The sequence below is a fragment of the Rhopilema esculentum genome, chromosome 4, assembly GCF_057945365.1.
Source record: "Rhopilema esculentum isolate cy_ngs chromosome 4, ASM5794536v1, whole genome shotgun sequence".
NCBI lineage: Eukaryota > Metazoa > Cnidaria > Scyphozoa > Rhizostomeae > Rhizostomatidae > Rhopilema > Rhopilema esculentum.
Window position 1 is genome coordinate 7,021,513 of NC_142818.1, and position 22,534 is coordinate 7,044,046.

A 22,534-nucleotide genomic window follows, 5' to 3' on the forward strand; every position below is an offset into this window, starting at 1 on the left:
TTGAAAATGACATCAGAAACCTGCTAACATCTATAGAAAAGCAATGAAATGTCTGTATCCAAGGGTTGCTTTTGTCCTTAGCAACTATGCTGCCCCCATTTGTGTCACTTTTTGACAATGTTTCCAAAATGTGACAAATCCCAACTTTTGTATATTGAATATATAGTGTCTTAGCTTGACTAGAGCAAAAAATCAGATTTGTATTTTTACAATCAGATTTTAATGAAAAATTTTCAAAATTTGTATGGTCTGATAAGGAGATTATTCAGAACAGAAATTTTTCTTAAGAAGCTAAATACAAACTTATTTTTGCAGGTATGTGGGAATGGTTTCAATATTGCAAAATAACTTGCACCTAATAAATTTTATTAAGTAGAAGTACTTAATAAATGCTTTATTAATTAATGTCCAACAATGGATTCAGTTCAGATATTCTTCAATTTTTAAAATGTCAGCAGTTTCTAAGGATTGCCTCTGGAGTTTGGCAATAGAAATGGTGCACTCACTATCAATAAAATATTCACATTTGTTTGCTTGGCCATTCAAAATATGTTGAGAGAAATTGAGAATGCATAAAACAGATTTGGACATCCTCTGTATCCTTGTCTGCTTGAAAGACAACAACAAGCCAAAAGGCTTCATCGTATCGTGAAATGAAGAATTTTCCTGGATTTAAGCCACTTATTTTAATTATTTCTGGCTGGTTGGAAAAATTAAACTTGATTCCATAGTTGACATCTTCAGACACCCTCTTTGCCCCAATTTCATTTATGCTTAGCGGAACAAATTGGTGGTAGCTTCTTGAAATTCTTGTACCAGGCACTGTTCTAGAAAATGAAAAAGCTCCTTCAGGTCTTCTCTTTTTTGACCCACTTCAGCTCTACCTATCAACTGAAATTGGATTCCAATAATCTCCTCCTTGCAAAAATCAAACTTTCCCTTGCCGTAAGTATTTGGTTCTCCTTGTGTCACTGCAAATTTGCCTTAGCCACAATTCTTTTCACCGTACCACCTATGCCATCACAAGGTGATTTACCGTGACTGGTGGCGAAAGAATTCCATTTACAATCCATTCCAAAATCGTTCTGATGGTGGCACAAGTTGAAGAAATTTTTACAATTCTTATATTGCCCTGCACAACCATCAGAAAAATGTTGATTGGATTTAATGGTATCAGAAATGTTTCTTTTAATATAATCCATTGTGCAGCTCATTATTTGATAAACCATTGTGACGTCATGATCCAAGTCATCAGAGATGAAACATATGGAGTCCTAAACAAGAATAAAACTGCAGTGATGGTCAACCACTATGGGATGGAATGTCCATTGTTTCTGATTCCAGTGGTAACTTTGTATTTCATCCTGAATCAGAAACTTGTAATTTTCAGCAAAATCGCCTAGCACCATAACCTCAGTATTTTCCAGATTATCTTTTATTTCTTTTAAATATTTTGTTTGTGACTTTGCAATGTAAGAGTGTGCTGCTATTGCATCTAATTTTTCACACAAAACTTCAATGAACTCTTCCACTGTTGCAGTAACCGAAATCGATTCTGCATGATCAGTGGTGGTCCATTGTTTGTATGTTATGCACTCTTCCATATCACCAATGTTTTCCCTTGCAACATCACTTTCTTCATCGCTGTCATCTACACTGCAATGTTTCTCTCCTTCGAAAAAATGCTTGTAAGGAGATCTTTGACGTTGCTAATGCCAGGGCATTTCTGACACCGATGAACCATGCACATATTTGATTGCCTATCACAAACGATCAAATCAATTAGTTTATGGGAGTTTTTTTCAAAATTGACTGCACCTAACATCAGTTTCAAGTTCTGGGAATCCTGCAGACACACACCAAATGTGTTCCTTTGGACCCTACTGGGACACAAGCATTTTGGTCTTAAACTTGCAAACTTTGAGAAACCAATGTTCAGTTGCAGCTATCCAATCCTTACCAGACTATCCAATCTGGGTGTCAAACACATTGCAATTAAAAATATTGTTAAGCTATACTTGGTCTTTATGTAGCAAGCCTTGGCTACCCAATGTGTGTGTGTGAACACACTTCATGCTAGCTAGTTTAATGTCCAAATTAAAATCAATGCTTGCTGTTAGAACAGGGCGGTTCTAAGATGCACTCTGAGTTATGGCCTAAAAACCAGTATCAGACAATGGTTTGGTTAAAAAAAACATCAAACTGAAATGAATATCAAAACAATTCTTAGAGTACTAACCTCCTTTTGCTTGTCTACAAATCTTGTCCTTTGAAAATCATTATCTTCAAATACCTAAAGATTCACAATAAAAACAACTAAGAAATTTGCTTTGAGACAATCTAAGAAATTTGCTATGAGATAATGTTACAATCTATCTGATCAAACCAAAAAAGATATTGTGAAATATCCATGGTTTTAATAAATTAAGCAAACAAGAACCAGCAGCAATATTTTCATTTTTCTTTGTTAACAAAAAGCAATTAGGTAAAAACAGCAGTCAGCAGTGGAATCTATGTAGCTTACGCCGGAGATATCGGGCATAGACTAACGATTTCCCATTGTCTTTCTATTGTTTATTGTGTATGTCGATGCAGGCCTGGATTCAGAGAAAATTTGAAGAATTTTTCAGAAATTGATGATCAGTGTAAGCTGTATTCAATTTGTAAGGAAATTTTTCACAATAATGTTATATACTTAAAGGAAATCTTTGAAGTAAATTAATTTAGAAGTCTCAGAAACTTTTTCACCTGCTTCTCATTCTTCACAAGGGTGCAAAATTTCCACTTCAAAAGTCGTGCTAGACTTGCTTCAACTCAGTGAAGGAGGGGTGACTGCCCCTAGTTGCCCCCCCCCTAAATCCACGACTGGTCTGGCATGAGCTTTACATGGATTTCACCCTGGGGAGGAGGTTGATGATTCAAAAACTCAAAAAGTCTTGAGAGTTGGCAAACGGATGACACACATGTTCTCATTGCATTTATTCTCAAGGGTAAGCCTACGGTTTCTCCGAAAAAATAGTAATGTGAAAGAGTTATTGGGAAGAGGAAGATGCAGTTAGTCAATAAACAAAGCCCTATAAACATGACCTCTATATGTAATGTATACAGGGTTAGGAAACCCTAGCAAAAAAGACATGTACAATTAAGACACGTATGTTAACTGTGGCTTATATTTCGCCCCAACAAACTGGGCTTCATCAGAACAAGAGTAAAACTGTCTCAGGACCAGACTGTTTTCAGTAGTCCAACAACATAACAGGAAAGAAAGCAATTCTACTTCGACTTCTATCTTCTTCTACATCGTTACTGAGCATGACCAAGTATCGGTATAATGCTCAGAGTGCAAGAAATAATAGATTAATTGACAAAAAGTGCTAGAAGAGAAGATGCCATTGATCAATGATTAGATTGAACATTTACATACATGTCAAATTAGAAGCTGTAGCTAATTAATTAATTAAGTTGTCAGTACCTGTCCGGTATGCGTAACTTTGTCTTTATATAAAAGATGGTGATCCAAGCAAACTACGGACGTTGAAATTGCACGATTCACCTCTTTTATAGCAGGCAATAGGTGCCGGTCGACGCACCTTGCTATTCGTAAAACGCCAGCCATCTTTTTTCTTGAGCAAGTGACCACTGTCAACCAGAGAGAGGTTACAAAAGAAATCGAGGCTGGTCATTAGAGGTATCAAAGTGAAACGACCAAAGGACAAGGGAGGGGGGGCAGGCTTCAGTAAAAGGGCTTTTGAAAAATATTTCCCAGCTTCTACTAATTAGTTTGTAACTATCATTGTTTTTCGATGTTCTGTAGACACCTTGTTAATGGGCTATTTGCTGTCATAAGAAAATTTTGTACAAGTTTTTAGCAATTTTGTCATGAAAAGGCACTACAATCAGGATTTCCTCAAACTAACAAAAGGCCGAGATCAAGTCCACGCTGCAGACGAGACTTGAGTGTCTTGCCCCTTCGTTTTCATCTAGATTTCCTCCCCTGTACTCAGTTGCGGTTTTAAGGGGGATCCAGAGGGCATGGCCCGAGGCCTCGCGCTTGTGGTAGCCAAAAGGGGCCCCATGCGTAAAAGATAGAAATTGTAAAGAACAAGAAGCCCGCGGATGAGTTTGGCCCCGGGCTTCACAGTCTGCATGTACTACTCGGAGGGGGGGGGGGATTATTGGTTCTAATTTTTGAAATTTGTGTGGAACTATGGGTACCATTTGAAGAATTTTGGGGCATAGGACATGCAAAGTTTGGTTAATGATTTTTTATGTACTTTAAAATTTTTATTTGCTCTGCAGAATAATGGGTATAGTCTTCATCATGTTTGCGGAACTATGGGTCACATTTTTTTCAGACATTGGCGGAATTATGGGTCCAAAATTTAAGCAAAAATGGCACATCCCCGTTCCAAATTAGGCATGGTTTACCCCCTGAGCTGTACCAACAACCAATACTCAGAATAAATAAAACGATCAAGCGCAAACTTTTATCCAGTGGCGGCTTTTGCTAATGGGCATCTGGGGCAATGCCCTCTCAAGCTCAAGAAGATTCAGAGGAAAACTATGATATTCATATTTAATTTTGAAGATAGTCTTACTAAGGTTAATTATATAAATTTGTATCTCTTCTAGAAAAAGCTCCTTGCTATCCCGTCTCGTCCTTAGCCTCGCTTCTGGCTCGCTAGTGCCTTGAGCGATGATGTCATTTTACGGGCAAAGTTTTTTTTGCCCCTAGCCGACATGCGCACAAGCTAATTTTCGACCTCGAGCATTGCGAAACGCGGCCTGTGATTGGCTCAATTGGAGGAATTCGGGGCAAGAAAAATTTTGCCCATATAATGACATCATCGCTAAACAACAACCACATCTATATATGCTTTTTCTTCTGCGCTCCATGACGATCAACATCGAACCATGAATACAGTGAAAAATTTGCAAACTCTTTCTATCGATTATCGCAATATTGATGGTCTGCCCTCCCAACTGTGAAAGTCACGAGCCGCCACTGCTTTTATCACAAGCTATATATAAACAAATCATTACGTTGCACTTATTACATACATTTTACATGTCTATCTTTAAGATTTTGTTTATGCTACACAAAGGACCTTAAGCTACGCATAGTTTGCAACAATTTTGACCAAATTTTAGAAACTCATCTGCAAGTTATAAACAACAATTTTGATCATAAACTTTTGTAGAGCAAGGAGCCGAGGCATCCTTTGTCTACAAAACGACCATAAAATAGTTTTTGATCCAATGCTAGAAAATAACACCCAACAACGACCTCAAAGCCCCCCTTCTCAATTGATCTAGAAGTCCTTTTTAGCTAAAATTACAACTTTTGCTTCAAAGTAAATATGTAATAATGCTTCCAATATCGCGAGTTTAAAAATTATTATTGTCCTAATTTCGACTACCTGTTTAAAATTTATACATATGTGGATTAGATTCCGGAGGTTTCTAGAGTAGAAAATAAGATTATTTTTTAGTTAGGCGTGAAAAGATCACGGTCTTGATGACCGTCAGCACACAATCGTAAACAAATCACAATAAAGGAACGAAGAATGAAATTCTGGGTATAATATTTACAGCAAATAAAGATATTTATTTTTCTTCTTAACCCGTAATTCAATAAATTGAAATGGTAAAAATCTAAAATCCACACTTGAAAGAAACTTTAAAATGTCTATTTTCAGTGGGAAAAATTTACAAAAAAGCTTGCATGAAAGATGGTATCCTTATCTTTTCACAGCAAAGATGCAATTTCTGCTTATTGCAATATTTTTGTTCCTTGACACAATCCATGCTTTGCACAATAGCTGCTAAGATCTAGACATGTATCTAGTAAGAATATAGTTCAAAATGAGACATTTCTTGCTATTTGTCTTCTGTAGCTTTATACCAGAATTGCCAGAACTTTTACGTTTAGCACAAGAAACCTTTCCCGCTTGTAGTTTTAGCAGCAAGGGAAATAATTTTGTGGAAAAAACATGAAGAATACGAGGACCTGAGTCATTATTTCCTTTTACGATTGTTAATTAAAATACAACATAATATCTTGCATACTGAGGTCTGAACTGAGTTTCTGAGGAGATGATTCGTTATCGCGATTTAATCTATGTAAAAAAGTACTTCATTTCTTCTTCTTCCTTATCCTGTTTTTCATTTGTGGTGTCTTCTCTCTTCTTAGCTTGCGGAGGTGCTGACCTAAAGTTCAGTTTCCTTCCTTGCTTTTTCTTTGGTTCAGCTTGCGCTCTCTCCAATGCCCTGCGGAGTCTTTCCTCCTGGTGTCTCTTTTGCGCTTCAAGTTTTTCCTCTCTTAATCTTAAGCGTCGTTCCTTTTCTTTAGCTTTCTCAGCGAGTTCAACCTTATCTTGAGGAAGCATTTCAATAATCTCAAACAGTTCCTCTAGACGGTTTTCAATATTTGTAAGCATTTGAAGGGTGCTTATATTTGCTTCGTTGTCACCAATGCAATTTCGGTAAACGTCTCCAACTTTCCTGTCCAGTTCAGCCAGCATCTTTTCCTGGTCCTCCGCTTTGAATTCTCCATAAGAAAACATCTTTGACTTCATCTTCAACTCTGCAGCTTTTTCTTGCTCATCTTTGGTAGCTTGCTTGAGCTGACGGATTTGCTGCTTCAAAGCGTCGGTCTCTTTATTCATCTTATCCTGAGTCTGCTGGATTGTTTTTCTCATGTCCTCTAGCGCCTCTTCCGTTTCCTGACTGTTCTGAATCAAGGATAAATTCTGCTCTTCCAATTCCGTGAAAATATCAAGAAGCTGCAGTGGATCTCTGAAAAATAGTTCAACATCGTCATCGCTGTCTTCATCATCTGATACCATATCTACTGAAATGACAGAGCGGCTATCTTCACTGTCATGATGCGAGCTCTTCCTACGGCCTGATGACATCGATGCCTTTGATCTGCTCTCTTTCCTCCTCGCAGTCCCTCTGCTAGGCTTCTCATGTAGAGAAGAACTCCCTACTGAAGTGCGCCTACCTCTGCCAATACTGGATTGGCTTTTTTCTCGTTCCTTGGAGATTCTATCTCTTTCTTTCATTTTAGCTGTTTTTTGCCTTTTTCTTTCTTCTTTCCATTCTTGTGGTGCCAGTGCATCCAGGAACTTCTTATAAAGCATGTATTCTTTTAAAGTATCTTCATTTTTGGATATCTCGCTTTTGATCGACATCATCTGCGCGTTTATTCTTTTAATCTCAGCAACCTTCTCCAGTTTCGCTTTTGTTTCGACTTCTGCATTTTTAATAGCATCTACAGCCAGCTTATCATTTTCTTTCAAAAACTCATCAAACATGGCAGCGTCCTCCTCTAAGTATTGCTCGGCCATTTCTAACTTCTTTTCTTCTGCTTGCGCGATCTCTTCTAGTTTTCTCATTTCGTCTCTTTTCACGCCCAATGAGTACTGTACAAGAAACATCTCCCGTTTCTTTGAAATAAATTCTGCCAAATTCTCCTTCTCGATATTCCTGTCTCTTGTGGTCGTTAACACAAATTGCGGATCCTCTTTGACGGTCCAAACTCCGTCTTTCTCCTTCTCCTCATCAATAGATACGTCATCCTCTATATCTGCAGCCGGTTTAATCATAGATTTTGTCCGGGCATTGACACGTGATGTGTACGTTGTTTTCTGGTGAACCTTCAGTTCACGCTGTGTTTCTCTTTCCTTTTTCTTTTTCTGCTTTTCTTTGTCTCTCAGCATCAATATATCATGGTCTGCAGGCATCTTGAAGGGATTGACATCCTTCTTAACAAATGGTTCGCTGTCTCCATTTAGCAAAGATAAAGCTGAGTGCTTACTCAGAGACTTCTCAGATCTTGGAAATGTCACTTGTCCAGACTGACGTGAAACTGAAGTTCCAATTGGTGAAAGCGATTTTGTTGCAACTGACTGCACCTTGGAAATTGTTGAAGGTCGCGACATTATTGTTCTAGCAAACTAAAACAAAGAACAGATAGCTGTTAGAAGTATAGATCATGTTGGCACAAAGTGAAGAGGTAGTTTCCAAAAGATGGGAAATCATTAGATTGGCAAATTATCACTGTAAATTCATTGAAAGAAGTGAAGTGGAAAAAGACAAAGAGGAAAGGACCTTTAATTTCTTGTTTGGTCAGCTGGAAAGTTCAGTAAAAGAGCCTTGCAAAGGGTACTAAAACATGTGCAACCTTAGTCACAAGCCCGTCGCTGGAGCCCACTTTGTCGGGAAATTGGACTTGGAAACCCCCTTAAGCACAATAGCTAGCGACGGGCTTGCTTAGGCCTTTGGCGGGATAAAATATTTTTGAAGCAGAATTGTCAGTTTTGAAAGTGACCTGAAGATTTTAGGGAAAGTCTAAATGTTGCCCAGAATATAACAGGGCCGGCGAAACCGGGTGTCTGGGGGCATGGCTCTGTCTGAGGGCATGGCATTTAGGAAAAAGTAGAAAAATGCAGTCTACTTTTCGATAAGTTATTGAGCTTAATATTTCTTTAAATATGACCTTGCCTGACAACCACGGAGCTGTAGATGTCGGCTAGGGTTGGCAAACTCGAGCAAGAACCGTACCTGAAGGGGGCAGACTTTAAAACAAGCAAACAGATATATAACAAACATATATATTTGGACTAAATTAAGCTCACGGAATTATAATTATGCCTGATTTTCAAAATATAATTCGGAAAAACTCTAGCCAGAGGGGGCAAGTTCTTGTCAAAACTTTCACTTGGGGGGACACAGCCCCCCATGTCCCCTCCCCACGTGGCTGCCTTGCCATGTCTTTACCATTTAAATATTCAGAAGACTAGAACATGAGAATTTGATCGAAGATACGTTGCACTATACAAGCAGCATAACAAAAATTGTCGCTTAAACTATTGTTGATCTTGGAAATGCGTGCCTGGCTTAGGAAATAGATCGCGAAGCCAGATACAGACAAATTTGGAGCCAAAAACAGAATAACTTGGTGCCAGAGATTTGTCTTTTCCTATTCCCTGAACCTAGCTACCAAGTCTATTTGGTAACAGACAAACTCATTACAGAAAAAGAGAACATCAGCAGTTGAGTGCATGGAGACTTGAAGGAAGAAAGTTTTTGAGAAAAAGAGAAAAGAAGAAATGACAGATTTGTTTTCTGAAAGTATCATCAAGAAAGCTTCAGGGCAAGGTTTTGGTTTCAGCCCTTTCCTATTTTTTTCATAACCCCCCACTTTTTTCAGCCCAAGGGGGTGCCTGTCATGCCCTGCTGAGAAACACTAATTATAAAACTGTGACCAAATATTTCATGCTTAAGGTGTATTCAAATAAGGACAAAGCATTACTGTACTTTGTAATTCTAGATGCAATGATAAATTTTATCATAAATCGGTTTGAGCAGCCCAGTTGGAAACTTATTTTCAAAAGCTTTTATTAAAAGCATTTTAATCCGAAAAAGATTTACAATCAAATTTTACATAAGAGTTATTCATAACAAGAGGAAACTTATATCATGTTTTTATATAAGTTTACCATGCAATTACAAGAAAGTCCATGCCTATAGGAAACCCTAAATTGAATTTCATGATTTTGGAAGTAAACAGGAGGCAGAAACTAAAGAAAACAGGTTGGCAAAAACTGACTCCTATTACGAAGAGCATGACTACTTTGGCAATAGTCTAGAGCAACTTTTGGAATTTTTGGTTGAAAAAGGTACCCCTTCCTTTAGCTTCCAGTCAAAATATGCATAAAATAAAGGTAGAATATAACTATTAGCATATACATCTCTTTATTTCAAGATACACCTCTTAAACCTGTCATTTTGCATGAAGCTTCCATATTAGCAGCCTAAAAATGTGCATATGCACTACAGAGTAGAATGGCCCTTGGGCTATTAAATACACAGGCCCTTGTGCAGGAGTAGTGGTGCAGTGGCATTGTTAAAAAAACAATAAATCAAACGGCAAACAACAGAATAAACTTGGCAACAAATGAGTCCTTAAATAATGAATCACCATCCAACAAGCAGCTGTTTTCCATTAGCAAAACTTCTAATGGGCCCTTCTTGAGACCCAGGCCCCAGGACTCTACCCTGGCTTCTGACAGCAGAGAGGAAACTCTTAGACATACAAGAACATGGTATGTATTGCATGGTATATAGCAAAAGAATTGTTGATCACACAATAAAAATGTTCTTTAAGTGACCACTGCATAATGAATCATAAGACTACAACTTATTGATGGAGCACAGTATTTTCATTTACCTTTTTGCAATATTCAGACAATAACTTATCCTAAAGTATATCCTAAAGAATTGCTTCATGAATATGCCTATCAAATGGTACTACCCCTCAATTAAAAAAAATTGCACCAAAGCATCAATTTAATGCATCATCTGGTACAATTCAAATTTCCTGTCATTTATGACAAGACAATTGGTAAAGCTGCATTTAGTGACTTCCAGTTCACTTTAGGTTCACAAAACTTTCAGTTCTACTCACTTGAAGACAAAAATAGATAATTCCCTTCCACTTCTGTGCTCAAAGAAAACCATTTGCTTATATTTTGCAGGTACATCTAATCTCCCTTGAAGTGGTCTTGCCACTGGCTGTATTGTTTTATCAATGACATTGATCAACTTTTCCCTTTGATATATTAATAGTTGATTGGAAAACATGTATAAGTTTGGTAATGCATAGGTGCAAGCAACAGCACACTGTCTGTGAACTTGAGCAAAAACATTCGAGCAGGAAGCAGTGCTCCTTGAACTTGCATGTTATGTGCAGAAGCTCCTAACTGCAATATATTACTGTCCAAGAGTGTGAAGTAATTTTTCTGTATGGGAAATGCCAGAAAGATAATTCTTAAATTTATAGAATACGGATGTGCCATAAAAAATTTTGCATGGAGTTTGAATCAAAGGCTTTCCAATATATTCTGTCTTCATTAATTTTTCCTGCAATCGGAAGCCAGAAATTCTAACAGTGGAATTTTCACAGGGAACATTGCCAGATAAACAAATAATGTGTGAGAATCTATGGCAGATTTTTAATAATGCGCAGGTGGAATGAAAGATAAAAATTATTTTGTGGGGACCAAACTTTACAATCTGGTTGCTGTCCCAAAGGGTAGATGCTAACAAATGCAGTTTTTCCAGCCTTGTCTATAAAAGGTTGGGTTGATGTAGCTATCATAATTGCTTTTGGCTGTGTAATCCTCTCATAACTCAAGCAGCAAATTACGACATTTCATGTTGGCGGCTTGAGGATCTGTTGTGAAACTGTTGCAGTTACCATCTTTGATTTATCCTTTCTCTATACTCTAACATTCTTTTCCTAGCTGCCGCCCATTTACCATGGCCTTTATATTTTACTCCTGCATACCCATGCTAATTCATTAGTTTATTATTATTTTTTCAATAACTTGGCTTTTATTTACAATGTATGATACATTGAATTATCGTTCGAGAAGGCCTAACTAAATCAAGTGAAATAGAAATTGGCATGAATTCTACTTACCTGGCAGAGAAAGCAAATAAAATCTTTCGAAATAAGGACCACTTTATTAAAGTCGGACTTGAATGAAGTAAATACTGTGCATGTAGGGAACGGATCTCCAAGAAAACAGACTCAACGTTTCTGTTGCCCTCTAATCTGAACTCTACAAATCATTGATTCGCTGTCCCTAAGCAACAAGGAATCAATGTTTAAGCGAGGCAAAAATAGCCTCGAAATGATTTTCTGCAGTGGATGTCAATGGAGGATGTCACTGGATGGAGATCACTGATCACTGATTTTTCTCAGGTCAGTGATGGAGAAATGTGCTTTCTCGGAGACAACCCCCCCCCCGCCTTTCTGCAGCGACTGTAATTTAAGATTTACCTTTCCAATTACAAATCTCTATAATTTGTTTTAGGCCTCCAACAGCAAATTCGCCAGTTAATCAATAACCTTTTCTTCACGACAATGTATAAATTATATAATTTCGATATCTGGATTCGACATTGACACTTCTGCTACAACTGCAGTCGCAATGAACGCCATTATGAATAGGGAGTTGCAATAATTTTATTCTGGTAGTGTAAATTAAAGGCCTTAAAATTAATACTAAGACAAGCGACCAACAAGGCAGGTCCTAACCTTTCAAACTGTCACAAAATTTTAATGATAATAGGTGTTTTCTCTTCGAAAATGTCAAAACCGTGAGGCAGTTTTTTACGGCAATTCTCATTTTTTACTGCCGTTAATGTTTGCGGCTTAGGTACTCATAGTAGGAAGTCGTTTGGTCTTTTATAAGGCCACAGCAATTAGAGTTTTAAGTATCCATAATTCGGTACTTTGTAAAAAAGAAGTAGGCCTATTAACTAAGTGTACCTGTCAATTTACCAACTCGAGCGTACAAGTGAGCATTAGCTCTAAGGATATAAAAATCATGTTCGTATTGTTTTTTTCCTTGCACATGTGAAGACCGCTTGACGTTCGATGGCTGACGAGCAACATAGTCTGTAGTATTACCACAAACCCTCATTCAGCTATAAAATCCTTATTGCTTAGATAGAACAAATAAAAACTAAATATATATTTCTCATCCCAGTATTGTGCAATTTCCAAATGAAGATAAAACTTGCTTTCTTGCTTGGAAGTAATCTAGGGTCCCGAATGAGAGAGAAAATTAATTTTTTCAAGTAAGAAATTAGCTGCCTCACTCAAATGTAAAACATATTGAGATTCAATTCAACAAGGCAGACGATGCTATATAATTTCGGGCTTGTAGAAGGCTTTAAGAAAGTATATAGTCCGACTACGCCTTAATTTCATGATTCAATATCAAATAGATTCAAAACAGAGCTACTAATGAATTTTACATAAAGAAAATGTTTCATTTTCGTTTCGCCAAAAAGCTCATTACAGCGTTCATACACTCTTCCGATAGCCAACGTTCTTCAAGTCTCAAACATTCTCTTTCGTTGGCCTCCTTTAGATCTTTCACGTCTATTCCACGCATAAGAGCTTTCGAATATGTAAGAGACTATGGAAAGAACAGAAAAATGTAAATAAAGATCAGACGTATACATGTTGACCAGTAAGAGTAACTCATAGGTTAAAATGTAAAAAAAAGATCAGTAAGATGTTGACCAAGCATAGATGTTGACCAGTAAGAATGACTCTTGGTTATCACGGGGTTATATTATACCCTATGCGTCGGTTCAAACACATGTAAAATGTAAGTTCAACTTCAAGAGCTTAGCAATGCACGCTCAATGGTTACATAGTTAAGCTGCAACATAATCAATTATGTAAACAAACTTTTAAAATAGACGTACCAGGGATTAACCCATTATTGATACAACATAGCATTTTACTTTTCATTAGTAATATAAAAAAGGGTTAAAGACATAATGCTCTAGGGAAATGTTTGTTGATAGCAGAGGATGGGAACGAGCAAATTAAATGTACTACACATAAGCTAAAGTTGCATAGTTTAAGCTAGATGAGATACAAGTTCTGTGACGGCAGAAATTCGCTCTGTCCATTACGGAAATAACTTCAGTTTTGTGATGCATTTTACCCTACTCAAGGACAGGAACAATCAATATATTTCAAAATTCTATTCAGTAATTGGTTTTTTCATGGATTCTCAAGAATAGCTTGTAAGGAACTCGTTAAGTCATTGAGTGAGTAGCGTTGCTTTTTTGGTGCAGGAAGATGGTCCTAAATGGAGAGATGACGATACTATATGCGCAAGATGGACGAGAAGATCAGTTCTATTGCCAGACGGTGTGAGTTAGCTCATACTTATATCAAATTCCTCAAACATTTTCAACCACCGCAACAGTATCCAACTGCAGACCTTGTTCTTGGCTTTTAATTAGGACAAAAACCTCGCAGACTTATTATTAGTCCCGGTACTTTTTCAAAAACCTAATACAAACATTATAAATAAATTGAACATCCGCTTGCATTTCCATCCAAACTATAGAATCTTCAAAAATTCTTTATGATAAATAATTAATCAGCAAGATAAAATACATATACAAAATATCCTTTTTGTCGCCGCACCAACAACATAAATTTTAAATAACCACATTAAACTTCCAGTAAACACCCTAGTGCAAATGGCAGTGTCAAAATTCAAGTGACTTTCTGTTGAAAAGTGGGCGTGGGGAGAGGCATGGTTCTCTCCTTTTAAGGCGGTCGCTCTATTTGATGCGATACAAAAAGCTTACTTACTTTTGGAGGAAGGGTAGACATTTCTGTGATTCTTTTCTGCACCTCACGGTTGAATTCTGATTCAAGGAAAACATCAGTGACTAGACCTCGATCATAGGCTTGCTGTGCAGTCAGTTTCTTCCCCATGAGGAGCACTTCATTTGCCTAAAAGAGAATTCAAAGCCTCCCACTTAAAGACGAAAAACAGTGACAGTCGTGTCTTTGAGGAAATATTTAAGGCCTCTCTAGGGCACGGTTCATAACGAATAGAGCTGTAAGCAGGATAGGGAAGCTTTTTAGGGAAAATAAGCAAACTCTCATTCTGATCTTTTATATTTCTATTAAAATCAAATATAATTAATTGTCAGAAAAACACTTAATGTCACAAAATTCTTGCTTTCATTCAGTAAGATTTTCTCAAACTCTCCATTAAAATTTCATCTCCCAATAAAACCTCTTGCCTTCGAACTTGTTTAAGTAAGCTGAAAATTCATATCATTCCACGAATGAAAATTTCATCGAAAATATACCTTGGCGTATCCCATGATTCTTGGGAAGGTTAATGAAGAGCAGCCTTCTGGACTTTGTCCAAGAGACATAAAGGGAGTGTGGAAAGTGGCACTATCTGATGCATAAACTAAATCACAGAGACCAAGAACTGTCACAGCGATGCCAACAGCTGGACCGTTAACCGCAGCTATAAGTGGCTTTGAAAAGTCAATGTAGGAATTGGTATATTTCCTGGAAACGGAAAATGGAACAAAAATTAGTACATCACAAAAGAAGAGACTGGAACATTGTTGCTTCTTTGTAAAACTGTCAAAATCGACGCTACTGAATTTTTCAATTGTTACAACAAAATTTCTCTTTGAAAATTACACGAAATAAGATTGTTACGTGTGTGAAGCAACGAACGACTGACATAGGGAGAAGTAGAACAACAATACACGAAGTGTATTATTCAAAATAACAATGAGGAATTTCATGCAGATAATGATACCTACATTAACACGTCCCTGGCATCTCTTGCCATTTTCTGCGGTCCTTCAGGAGGAATATTAGTGAAATTGCTCAAGTCGTTTCCACTGCAGTAGAAATCACCTTCTCCAGTAATGACAGCAAGTTTGACGCTTGCATCTTTGTCAGCATCTTCCAAAGCCTCCATTATTTCTGAATACATCTGCAGGAGAGTAAATAGAAGATTCATTGCTTTCTCATATGAACCATTTGATGCAAACTTAATTACTAATAATAAAGAGTACTATAAAAGGTATCCAGAATGTGCTTAGAAAACTGACCATACACAGGGTACATCCACTGAAGATCACTGTTTACCGGTCTTTAACATAGCAATCAAAGCCATGTAGACAGAACTGCACAAGCTTTTGTGTTTAAAACAAGGCACTTCTAAGTTGCAACACCAAGAGAGTTCATATAAGTTTGTTAAATAGGGAGTAGCCGTTATTATTTAGCGCCGCAATCGAATTCTTTAATGTCTCGATATTACGAGCTCGGACAAACATATCTCTAAATCAGGCGTTTTAAGGTGCAAGCTGCAAAAAAAGAATTCACAGAGGAAAGAATATGGAATGGTTGGTGTAGACAAGAAATTCAATCCGCAAAGAAGTGGTTGCGGCTTAAAATCTATCCGTAGCATCAACAGCTAAATTGATCACCTTCCAAGTAATTGCATTCTTCTTCTTTGGTCGATTTTTCTTTATTGTGCATATGCCATTTTCGTTAGTAACAACTATATCCTCAAATCTAGGCTTCTCCGCTTCACTCTCGACTCCCGCATCTGAATCCGCTGGAGCTTCAGGACCTAAAGAAGGAATTCAATTGAGGTACAAAGGCATTCATCGCTTAACCTTGACAACGCCTGATTCTGAACTTTGTTTGCTGGTTCAATACGCCGACTACCCTATTTTTTCAAGAGATCGCCGCCTTTCTATAAATATTTTAAACGCTCGAGACATTGAAGCTCACAAGCAAACACTTTCATTGAATTAACATCCTTTCATTAAGATGATTCTTAATCTGAGATTTGGAATCAAGATGGATCTTCACCAGGAATTCCTTGTTCGAAATTCTAACTCAGAACTGATAACAACTGTCGATAACTGTCGATGCGAAAAATGTCAAAGCAACTTTAATGATCAGAGCGTGTGCTAGCGCATGCCAAAATGGAATGGTGCCATGCTACACAAAGTGCTTAATCATAAAAAATTTTCATATTTAGTTTACTTTACTTTATAAGATTCTTGTTATCGATTTTTTTAAGTGCCGTTCATAGCCAGAACCAGATATAATCATAGCCAGTCATGTCTATTTTAATCAGGGGCGGCACAAATACTGTATTTTGTTGTCGTTTTGAACAGTGATATAATAAAGAGTCTTTCCAGTGAAGAAGGCGATAATTTTGAATCGAGCTGAGTACAGGGAATAAATGTTCCTCTGGCTAAAGCTAAAACTATTTAGAGATAACCACCCTGAAACAGAATCTCCACAGACTGCTGAAATCGGCGAGTGCCTTCTCTAGTGTGTTATCAAATGTGCTAGCAAAGACTTTTTATAGGAAGAAATACTTCTAATAAGGCTGTTTGCTTATATGTTGCAAATCAGAAACAAGAAAATTCAACTTGGGATACATAGGAAGAGTTTTACCGCTGTCGCTTTAAATTACTCTAGTCCTACTGTTGGAGCGAAACCTCCAAACCCACAAAGAAAATTCTATGTGCTTGACCAATTGATTATCCATTCTTGCTAACCCATTATTACAGTTATTTTATATAGTGTAAAGTTCAACTTTAAGAATCAGATATGTGATTGATAACGTTTTATAACATTTGATTCTACTCCTTGTGATATTTCTATAAACCAAGTTGCAAACGAATTCCTTTGAATTTCCTACGCTAGAAACACTTTCTTTGCATATCAGGATGGAACAAACTGTAAAAAAAGCATGCCATGGGAAGCATGCCATCTTTTTGTGGAATTTCTAGCAATATTCTTTGGTAAAGGTTGACTAAATGCAATGCTGGTATCAATTTTTTGGGGTTATTAAATAATAATGTCTTTTTAACGTAGCAATTTCGTGTTATAAATACAACATATATTGAAGATACATTGCTATATGCATGGGACGTCTTAAATACTACTGAGACTCCTTTATCCAAGTATCACATCAACAAGTCTTAAAATTGGCCTACTCCCCTCTTTCATAATGGTATCAATAATGTGTGAGCCTTTAGATACCACTTGTTATGTATCAGGTTAAAGTGTCAAGAAGACAATCGAATTCTTCCTAACTAGGTATGACAAGACAAAGAAAGGCAACAAAAATAAACGTTGGATGCCTTGCAGCTCATGATCAAATTTAAAAAGGACTGAAATAAATAGCATCAGCTAGTTCAAAACCAAGTCTTTAAATAAATGTCACAAAGTTTGACTGAATTCTTCACATGTCACAATCAAATATTGTTAGGTTGAGTCACCTAGAATGAAAATATTCTTGCGTAAATTGACCTTTGTGATATCATTGATAGCTCATTTTTTCAGAATTTCAGTACTTCAAATATATAGTTTGTGTGACATATAAAAAGCAAATGGCTTTGAACTACCTACATGCATTATTTTCAGCAAACAAAAATTAAAACTACTTTCTACCCAGATAGCTATCCAAATTCAGTTTAAATGCCTATTAAAATGATTTTGAGAATAAACAATAGTTTAATACATATATATAGCTGGAAGAGATAAAACAACTGTCTTGGCTATAGCAAAGATATCAAGAGGTGCCTAGTAAATCCTTTACCAATTTTATTTAGCCATTCAGCTAGTAGAATAATCATTGGTTTTTGATGCTGCAATCTCTGGCTACTCTAAACAAAGCCTGTTTTTCAGAATGAGTAACACCAATCTTAAAACAGAATTATTTTGAAGGGGACAGTCAAAATTCTTACACCCCCAAAGGTAGGGCTTTTCCCTCAAACCAACATCAGGCAACATTCAGGAGAACCTTCAGACTAGTTGGGAAACACTAGTTTCCTTTAGTATACGGGCTGTGCTTCCTTGGATGAAACCTTTCTGTGTGACAAATTATATTTACAACCTACACCAACTACATTGGTTAAAATAGTGATCTACGCATCACAGGAAAAGCAGGCACTTATCTAGCCTGGGCCCTTTAGCAAAAAACAAAACAACAAAATTCAAAAGAAATATTAAAAAGTCTAAATATGTAAAAAAGTGTGAATCTATCAGCAACAGAAGCATTAACATCAGAATAGTTGTCTCTATTTGCTAAATAAAATTTCCAATATAATATAATGTAATATCCACCTAGTTAATTATAAGTAACTTAATTATTTGTGAAAAGAAAGTGCAAATGCAAGATATGCGGCCTGGTGGATTCTGTGAATCTTACAATGATCAAATTATAAATAATAGTCAGGAACAAAGAAACAAAATGAGGATGTAGTCAAATAGAATTTTAAAATAAAATAAATTTGAAAAATGAAATAATACTCCTTTTAGCCTAGCCATACAAACTACGTTTTACGTTTGTTATCATTTCCAATGAAATCACAAAATTTCTCACCTGCCAATTCAGCAACAAGTTCTATGTATTTCTTCTTGGCATCATCCTATGAAGATAATTTGAAAGCAGAAGGATTACTCATAGCATGTCAATCAAGAGTTGAAAGGTTAAAACTCATGATTAAAAGGCTCAAATAACAACATGTTGACTACTTAAAATAGATGAGCAGGTTGAAGGAAGCTTTGTATATTGAACAACATTTCACACAAGATGCTGCATTCAGGGAAATAAAAACCTCAATGTTGATCAATCAATATACTGCTAGAATGAATGTTTGTTCAAAAACAATTAATAAAATTATGGCATTAAAAACCTATCTGAAATCTGAAAGAGAATCAAGCTTGGCTGAACAGGTAATCCATGATAGGGATCAGTAAAAGTGCAGGCCTCTGTATTTTAAAACAGGTGATTTGCCATTGCACAGGCAAAATAATTGGCATGGGCCAATGAGTTGTTTGGCAAGCAAGATACAGCCAAAAGTTGGTTCTCAGGCAAGAGACAAGACAAAAAGAAACAGCAAATACCAAATTGCAGGGTTGGTCAAGTTGCTTGAAAATAGAACTATGATAGCCTGACCTATCCTTTTTGCATCATCTCTTTTTTCATTTGTTTTTAAAATTTTCATTTACAAACTAAAGACAGTGATATAACCAGAAACCCAAAAATCAAAATTCCACTCAGATTTGCACTTTTGGGCCTCCTCCACGTTAATTTAAAACAAATCAAAATGAGTCAGTTTTGGTCCTGCATTCACATTGCTCTACTGCAAAAATGGGTATATATAATTGAAAATGCACTTTGAAAATTGCCATACATGAAAGTGGAAGAAAATGATAACCCTGATAAGCAACATAAATACTGCAGGTCATTCTGAAAAATCAATGACATAGTCAGGCCTCTTCGTTTTAACACAGGCGATCGTCCTTGCCATCGCCCTCACCAAATATTGACGCGGGCTATTGACCGCCCTCGCAAAAACATGTATCACCCGCAAGAGAAAGGTAAAGTTAGAGAGAAGTTAGCAACAAATGTTACTATTGATGTTGTCACTATTATTCAATTCACATTTTCATGTGGCATCGTCAAGGATTTCACGCAAAGCCTTCTAGCAGAACGTCGTTTAGGACACAAATGCTACCAAAGTTTGGGATAGATATCCAGTGTTCAGGTTATTTTTAGCCAAAATTCCGGGGCTAAAAATTGTTAATAGGACCTTCATTCAAAGATGTTTTTACAAGACAACAGGTGAAGAATTCCACAAATCCTTAAAACTTTGTAAAAATTATGTATCCCGTGCATCATTTTCGAGAAAATCCCCGTCCGACAAATGTGTATAACTCCGTCGTTTCATCCAGAAGTTGCCAACTTTCCGTAATTCTGGACAAGTTTTCTCATTGTTGACATTATAAATCATTAGATCAAATATTTTGGCTACAAACTGGGGGTAATGGCGTATTTAGAAAATCAAAGATTAGTCAGTTGTGATTAGATAATACCTTAATTCCCCCTAAAGTCCTGAAGCACTTGGTTTGAAATGAAGTGTTGGAGGGGTGATCGCCCTTCTTCGCCAATTCACGTGGGCAGTTTATTGCTCTTGCAAAAAATTCTCCTTTTCTATTTCCTTTATCTATTTCCAAAAAATTTCCCACCTTATCAATAAAGACAATCTTACCTGACTCAAATCTCCTAAGGAATCCCAAGCATTCCACTTAGCTTTCCCAACAAAGTCAAATGCACCAGGTTTTGGAGAGTTGCATTTTCCAACAGTGCTCTAAAGTAGATAGAAAGGTTTTAAAATTATCTTTATTTTTATAGTTTTTAGAGCTTTTTCATAAAGAGAAAATAATTAAATAGAGAGGAGGCAGTAAATACACTTACCTGACAAAAGTATTAGGGCAATCTTCTCAAAGCAAATGTGGTTAACCCTATGCTCAAGGAACAACATAGGAAATTGGTGGAACATAGCAAGATTGCTGGTTGAAATTTTTGATTGCAATTTTACCAAAATGTAGAAATAAACATAAAGTTAATACATTGTAAAAAAAAACTTTTTAGACAAAAACAACTTGCTTTATTTCATATTTTGTCAGATGGCCTCCAGAAATCTGGCAGCCGCCCTTTGCACTGAAACTCACTGAAATGATTTTGCAACAACATTTCTTTGGATACAGGAGGAATCTCAAGATAAGTCTAAAAGAGCTCATTTTTGGTCTTAGAAGATTGCACTTCTTGGATCTTTTTATGAAAACCAGTTGTTTTTTTTAATTACATCAAGGCTTTGACTTTGATGGGGTTATTGAAAGACCATGATGTTATTGTTTTCGGAAATTTTTGTCACAATTGCAGCATAACTAGGTTTATTGTTTTGCTTAAAAATAAATGGTCTTTGCAAAGAATCATTACTTGTTTTTGTACTTGCCTGGGGGCTTTCCATTAAAAAAATTGACAAAATGTTCAGCATTGATTGACTTCACACATATGCAAGCTTGTCGACGCCATTAGGTCTGCCTTGGCCAACCATTCTTTTAATTTTAGTCTGCTTTGTAAACTTATTGTTCTTTTAAATAACATGTGTTGTAGACTCGCTGCAACCAAACTTTGTTACAGTTTCAGCAAATAAATGACACGCTGGACCCAAATATTTTATTGCTTCTCATTCTCTTTCTGGTCACTTTTGTGTTTTCCGCATTGAAAATAAAACATTGATATTTTCCATTTCTCCCTGACATTTTGTTATCTTTCTGTCATAGAAAGGTAGGAAATTAATTGAATTTGTTAGGAATCGCGTTTTTGCTGACGCCATTTCTAAAATCCCGCCAAAACAGCAAGATCTGTTCAATCAATGTTAGAATACTAGTTTTGGAGCCGCCATTTTCGGATTCATCGTCCTAATACTTTTGTCAAAAATTTGCGAGAAAGCTTCAAATCTTCATCTTCTTGTAGAATATAATTTCCAGACTCAATAAAACATTTACCATACAATCTCGGGTGCACCACTGTTAAAATTCAATTTTAACTCCGACAGTTGATCACAATTGGAGGTGTGTCATACCTACCTCCACTGCCTGTACTCATGTGAATGCCCTATCTCAAAATCATATCGGCCTACAAGCCTAGCCTAATTAAGAAAAAAATCGAAAGGCTTGGCACATTCTAGGATAGTGCTAAAAACCTTGCATGAACAGTTGAATGTGAATGGACACTGCAGAAGTTCAAAGTTCAACTTTGGAGGGCCTAAGCTAACTGACCTGCTTGAACAGAGCGTAAATCTTCAGTTTTGTTTCATTGCCTGGATCTTCTTTGAGCGTGTTAAGCCTTTCCTTTGCTTTTTCAAAGTCATTTTGAAGCGTACTAGAGTATCTGAATACCCTAGCTTTAGAGACTACACAGCTGCGGCTGGGTTGAGATAGAAGTACGCGGCTAAAAAATCGTCCACAACTCGCAGCCATGTTTGCAAAATTGTAACGGTCAGAGCCCAGGGGGTTACTTTCATTACGGCCTAGCAGGGGGTCCAGTCAGGGTCTATGAGGGCCAAAGCTAAAATGTTAAAAAATTACCCTCAAGTACAGGCACCGCGGAGCAGGGGCGCTGGGGGGCTTTAGCCCCCTCTTTTTGCAAAAAATGTCATATATTAAGTATCAAACTACCAGAAAAGCCTCTTTTTATACGGGTTTAGCCCCCCCCTTTTTTTAGACTCCCCACTTTCTCAACGCTTCGCGGTGCCTGAAATAGCAGTGTTTTTGACAATAACT

The 22,534-nt window shown here is 36.8% G+C and overlaps 3 protein-coding genes across 3 annotated transcripts in view; all 3 read right to left on the reverse strand.

Moving 5' to 3' along the window:
• LOC135691424 (NADH dehydrogenase [ubiquinone] iron-sulfur protein 6, mitochondrial) overlaps positions 1 to 3,658 on the reverse strand; it is a 5,413-nt gene extending 1,755 nt beyond the window's left edge. Inside the window, exons 1-2 of the mRNA XM_065209285.1 lie at positions 3,473 to 3,658; positions 2,240 to 2,293 (exon numbers count right to left, since the gene is read on the reverse strand). Coding sequence (XP_065065357.1) covers positions 2,240 to 2,293; positions 3,473 to 3,616 — 198 coding nt within the window. The 5' untranslated portion in view covers positions 3,617 to 3,658. The remainder of the gene's footprint in view (positions 1 to 2,239; positions 2,294 to 3,472) is intronic.
• A 2,343-nt stretch (positions 3,659 to 6,001) lies between these two features.
• LOC135691419 (cilia- and flagella-associated protein 100) lies at positions 6,002 to 12,628 on the reverse strand. The gene is made up of 2 exons (XM_065209278.2): positions 11,492 to 12,628; positions 6,002 to 7,961 (listed from the first exon to the last, which is right to left on the reverse strand). The coding sequence occupies exon 2, from the start codon at positions 7,944 to 7,946 to the stop codon at positions 6,120 to 6,122; it is 1,827 nt and encodes a 608-aa protein (XP_065065350.1). The 5' UTR covers positions 7,947 to 7,961; positions 11,492 to 12,628; the 3' UTR covers positions 6,002 to 6,119.
• Positions 12,629 to 12,774: 146 nt separating this feature from the next.
• LOC135691423 (enoyl-CoA delta isomerase 2) lies at positions 12,775 to 22,254 on the reverse strand. Its single transcript, XM_065209284.2, has 8 exons — positions 22,031 to 22,254; positions 20,455 to 20,553; positions 18,783 to 18,828; positions 15,859 to 16,004; positions 15,187 to 15,362; positions 14,713 to 14,923; positions 14,204 to 14,347; positions 12,775 to 13,001 (listed from the first exon to the last, which is right to left on the reverse strand). Exons 1-8 carry the CDS (start codon positions 22,229 to 22,231, stop codon positions 12,852 to 12,854), a joined length of 1,173 nt encoding a protein of 390 aa, XP_065065356.2. The 5' UTR covers positions 22,232 to 22,254; the 3' UTR covers positions 12,775 to 12,851.
• Between the last annotated feature and the right edge of the window lie 280 nt (positions 22,255 to 22,534).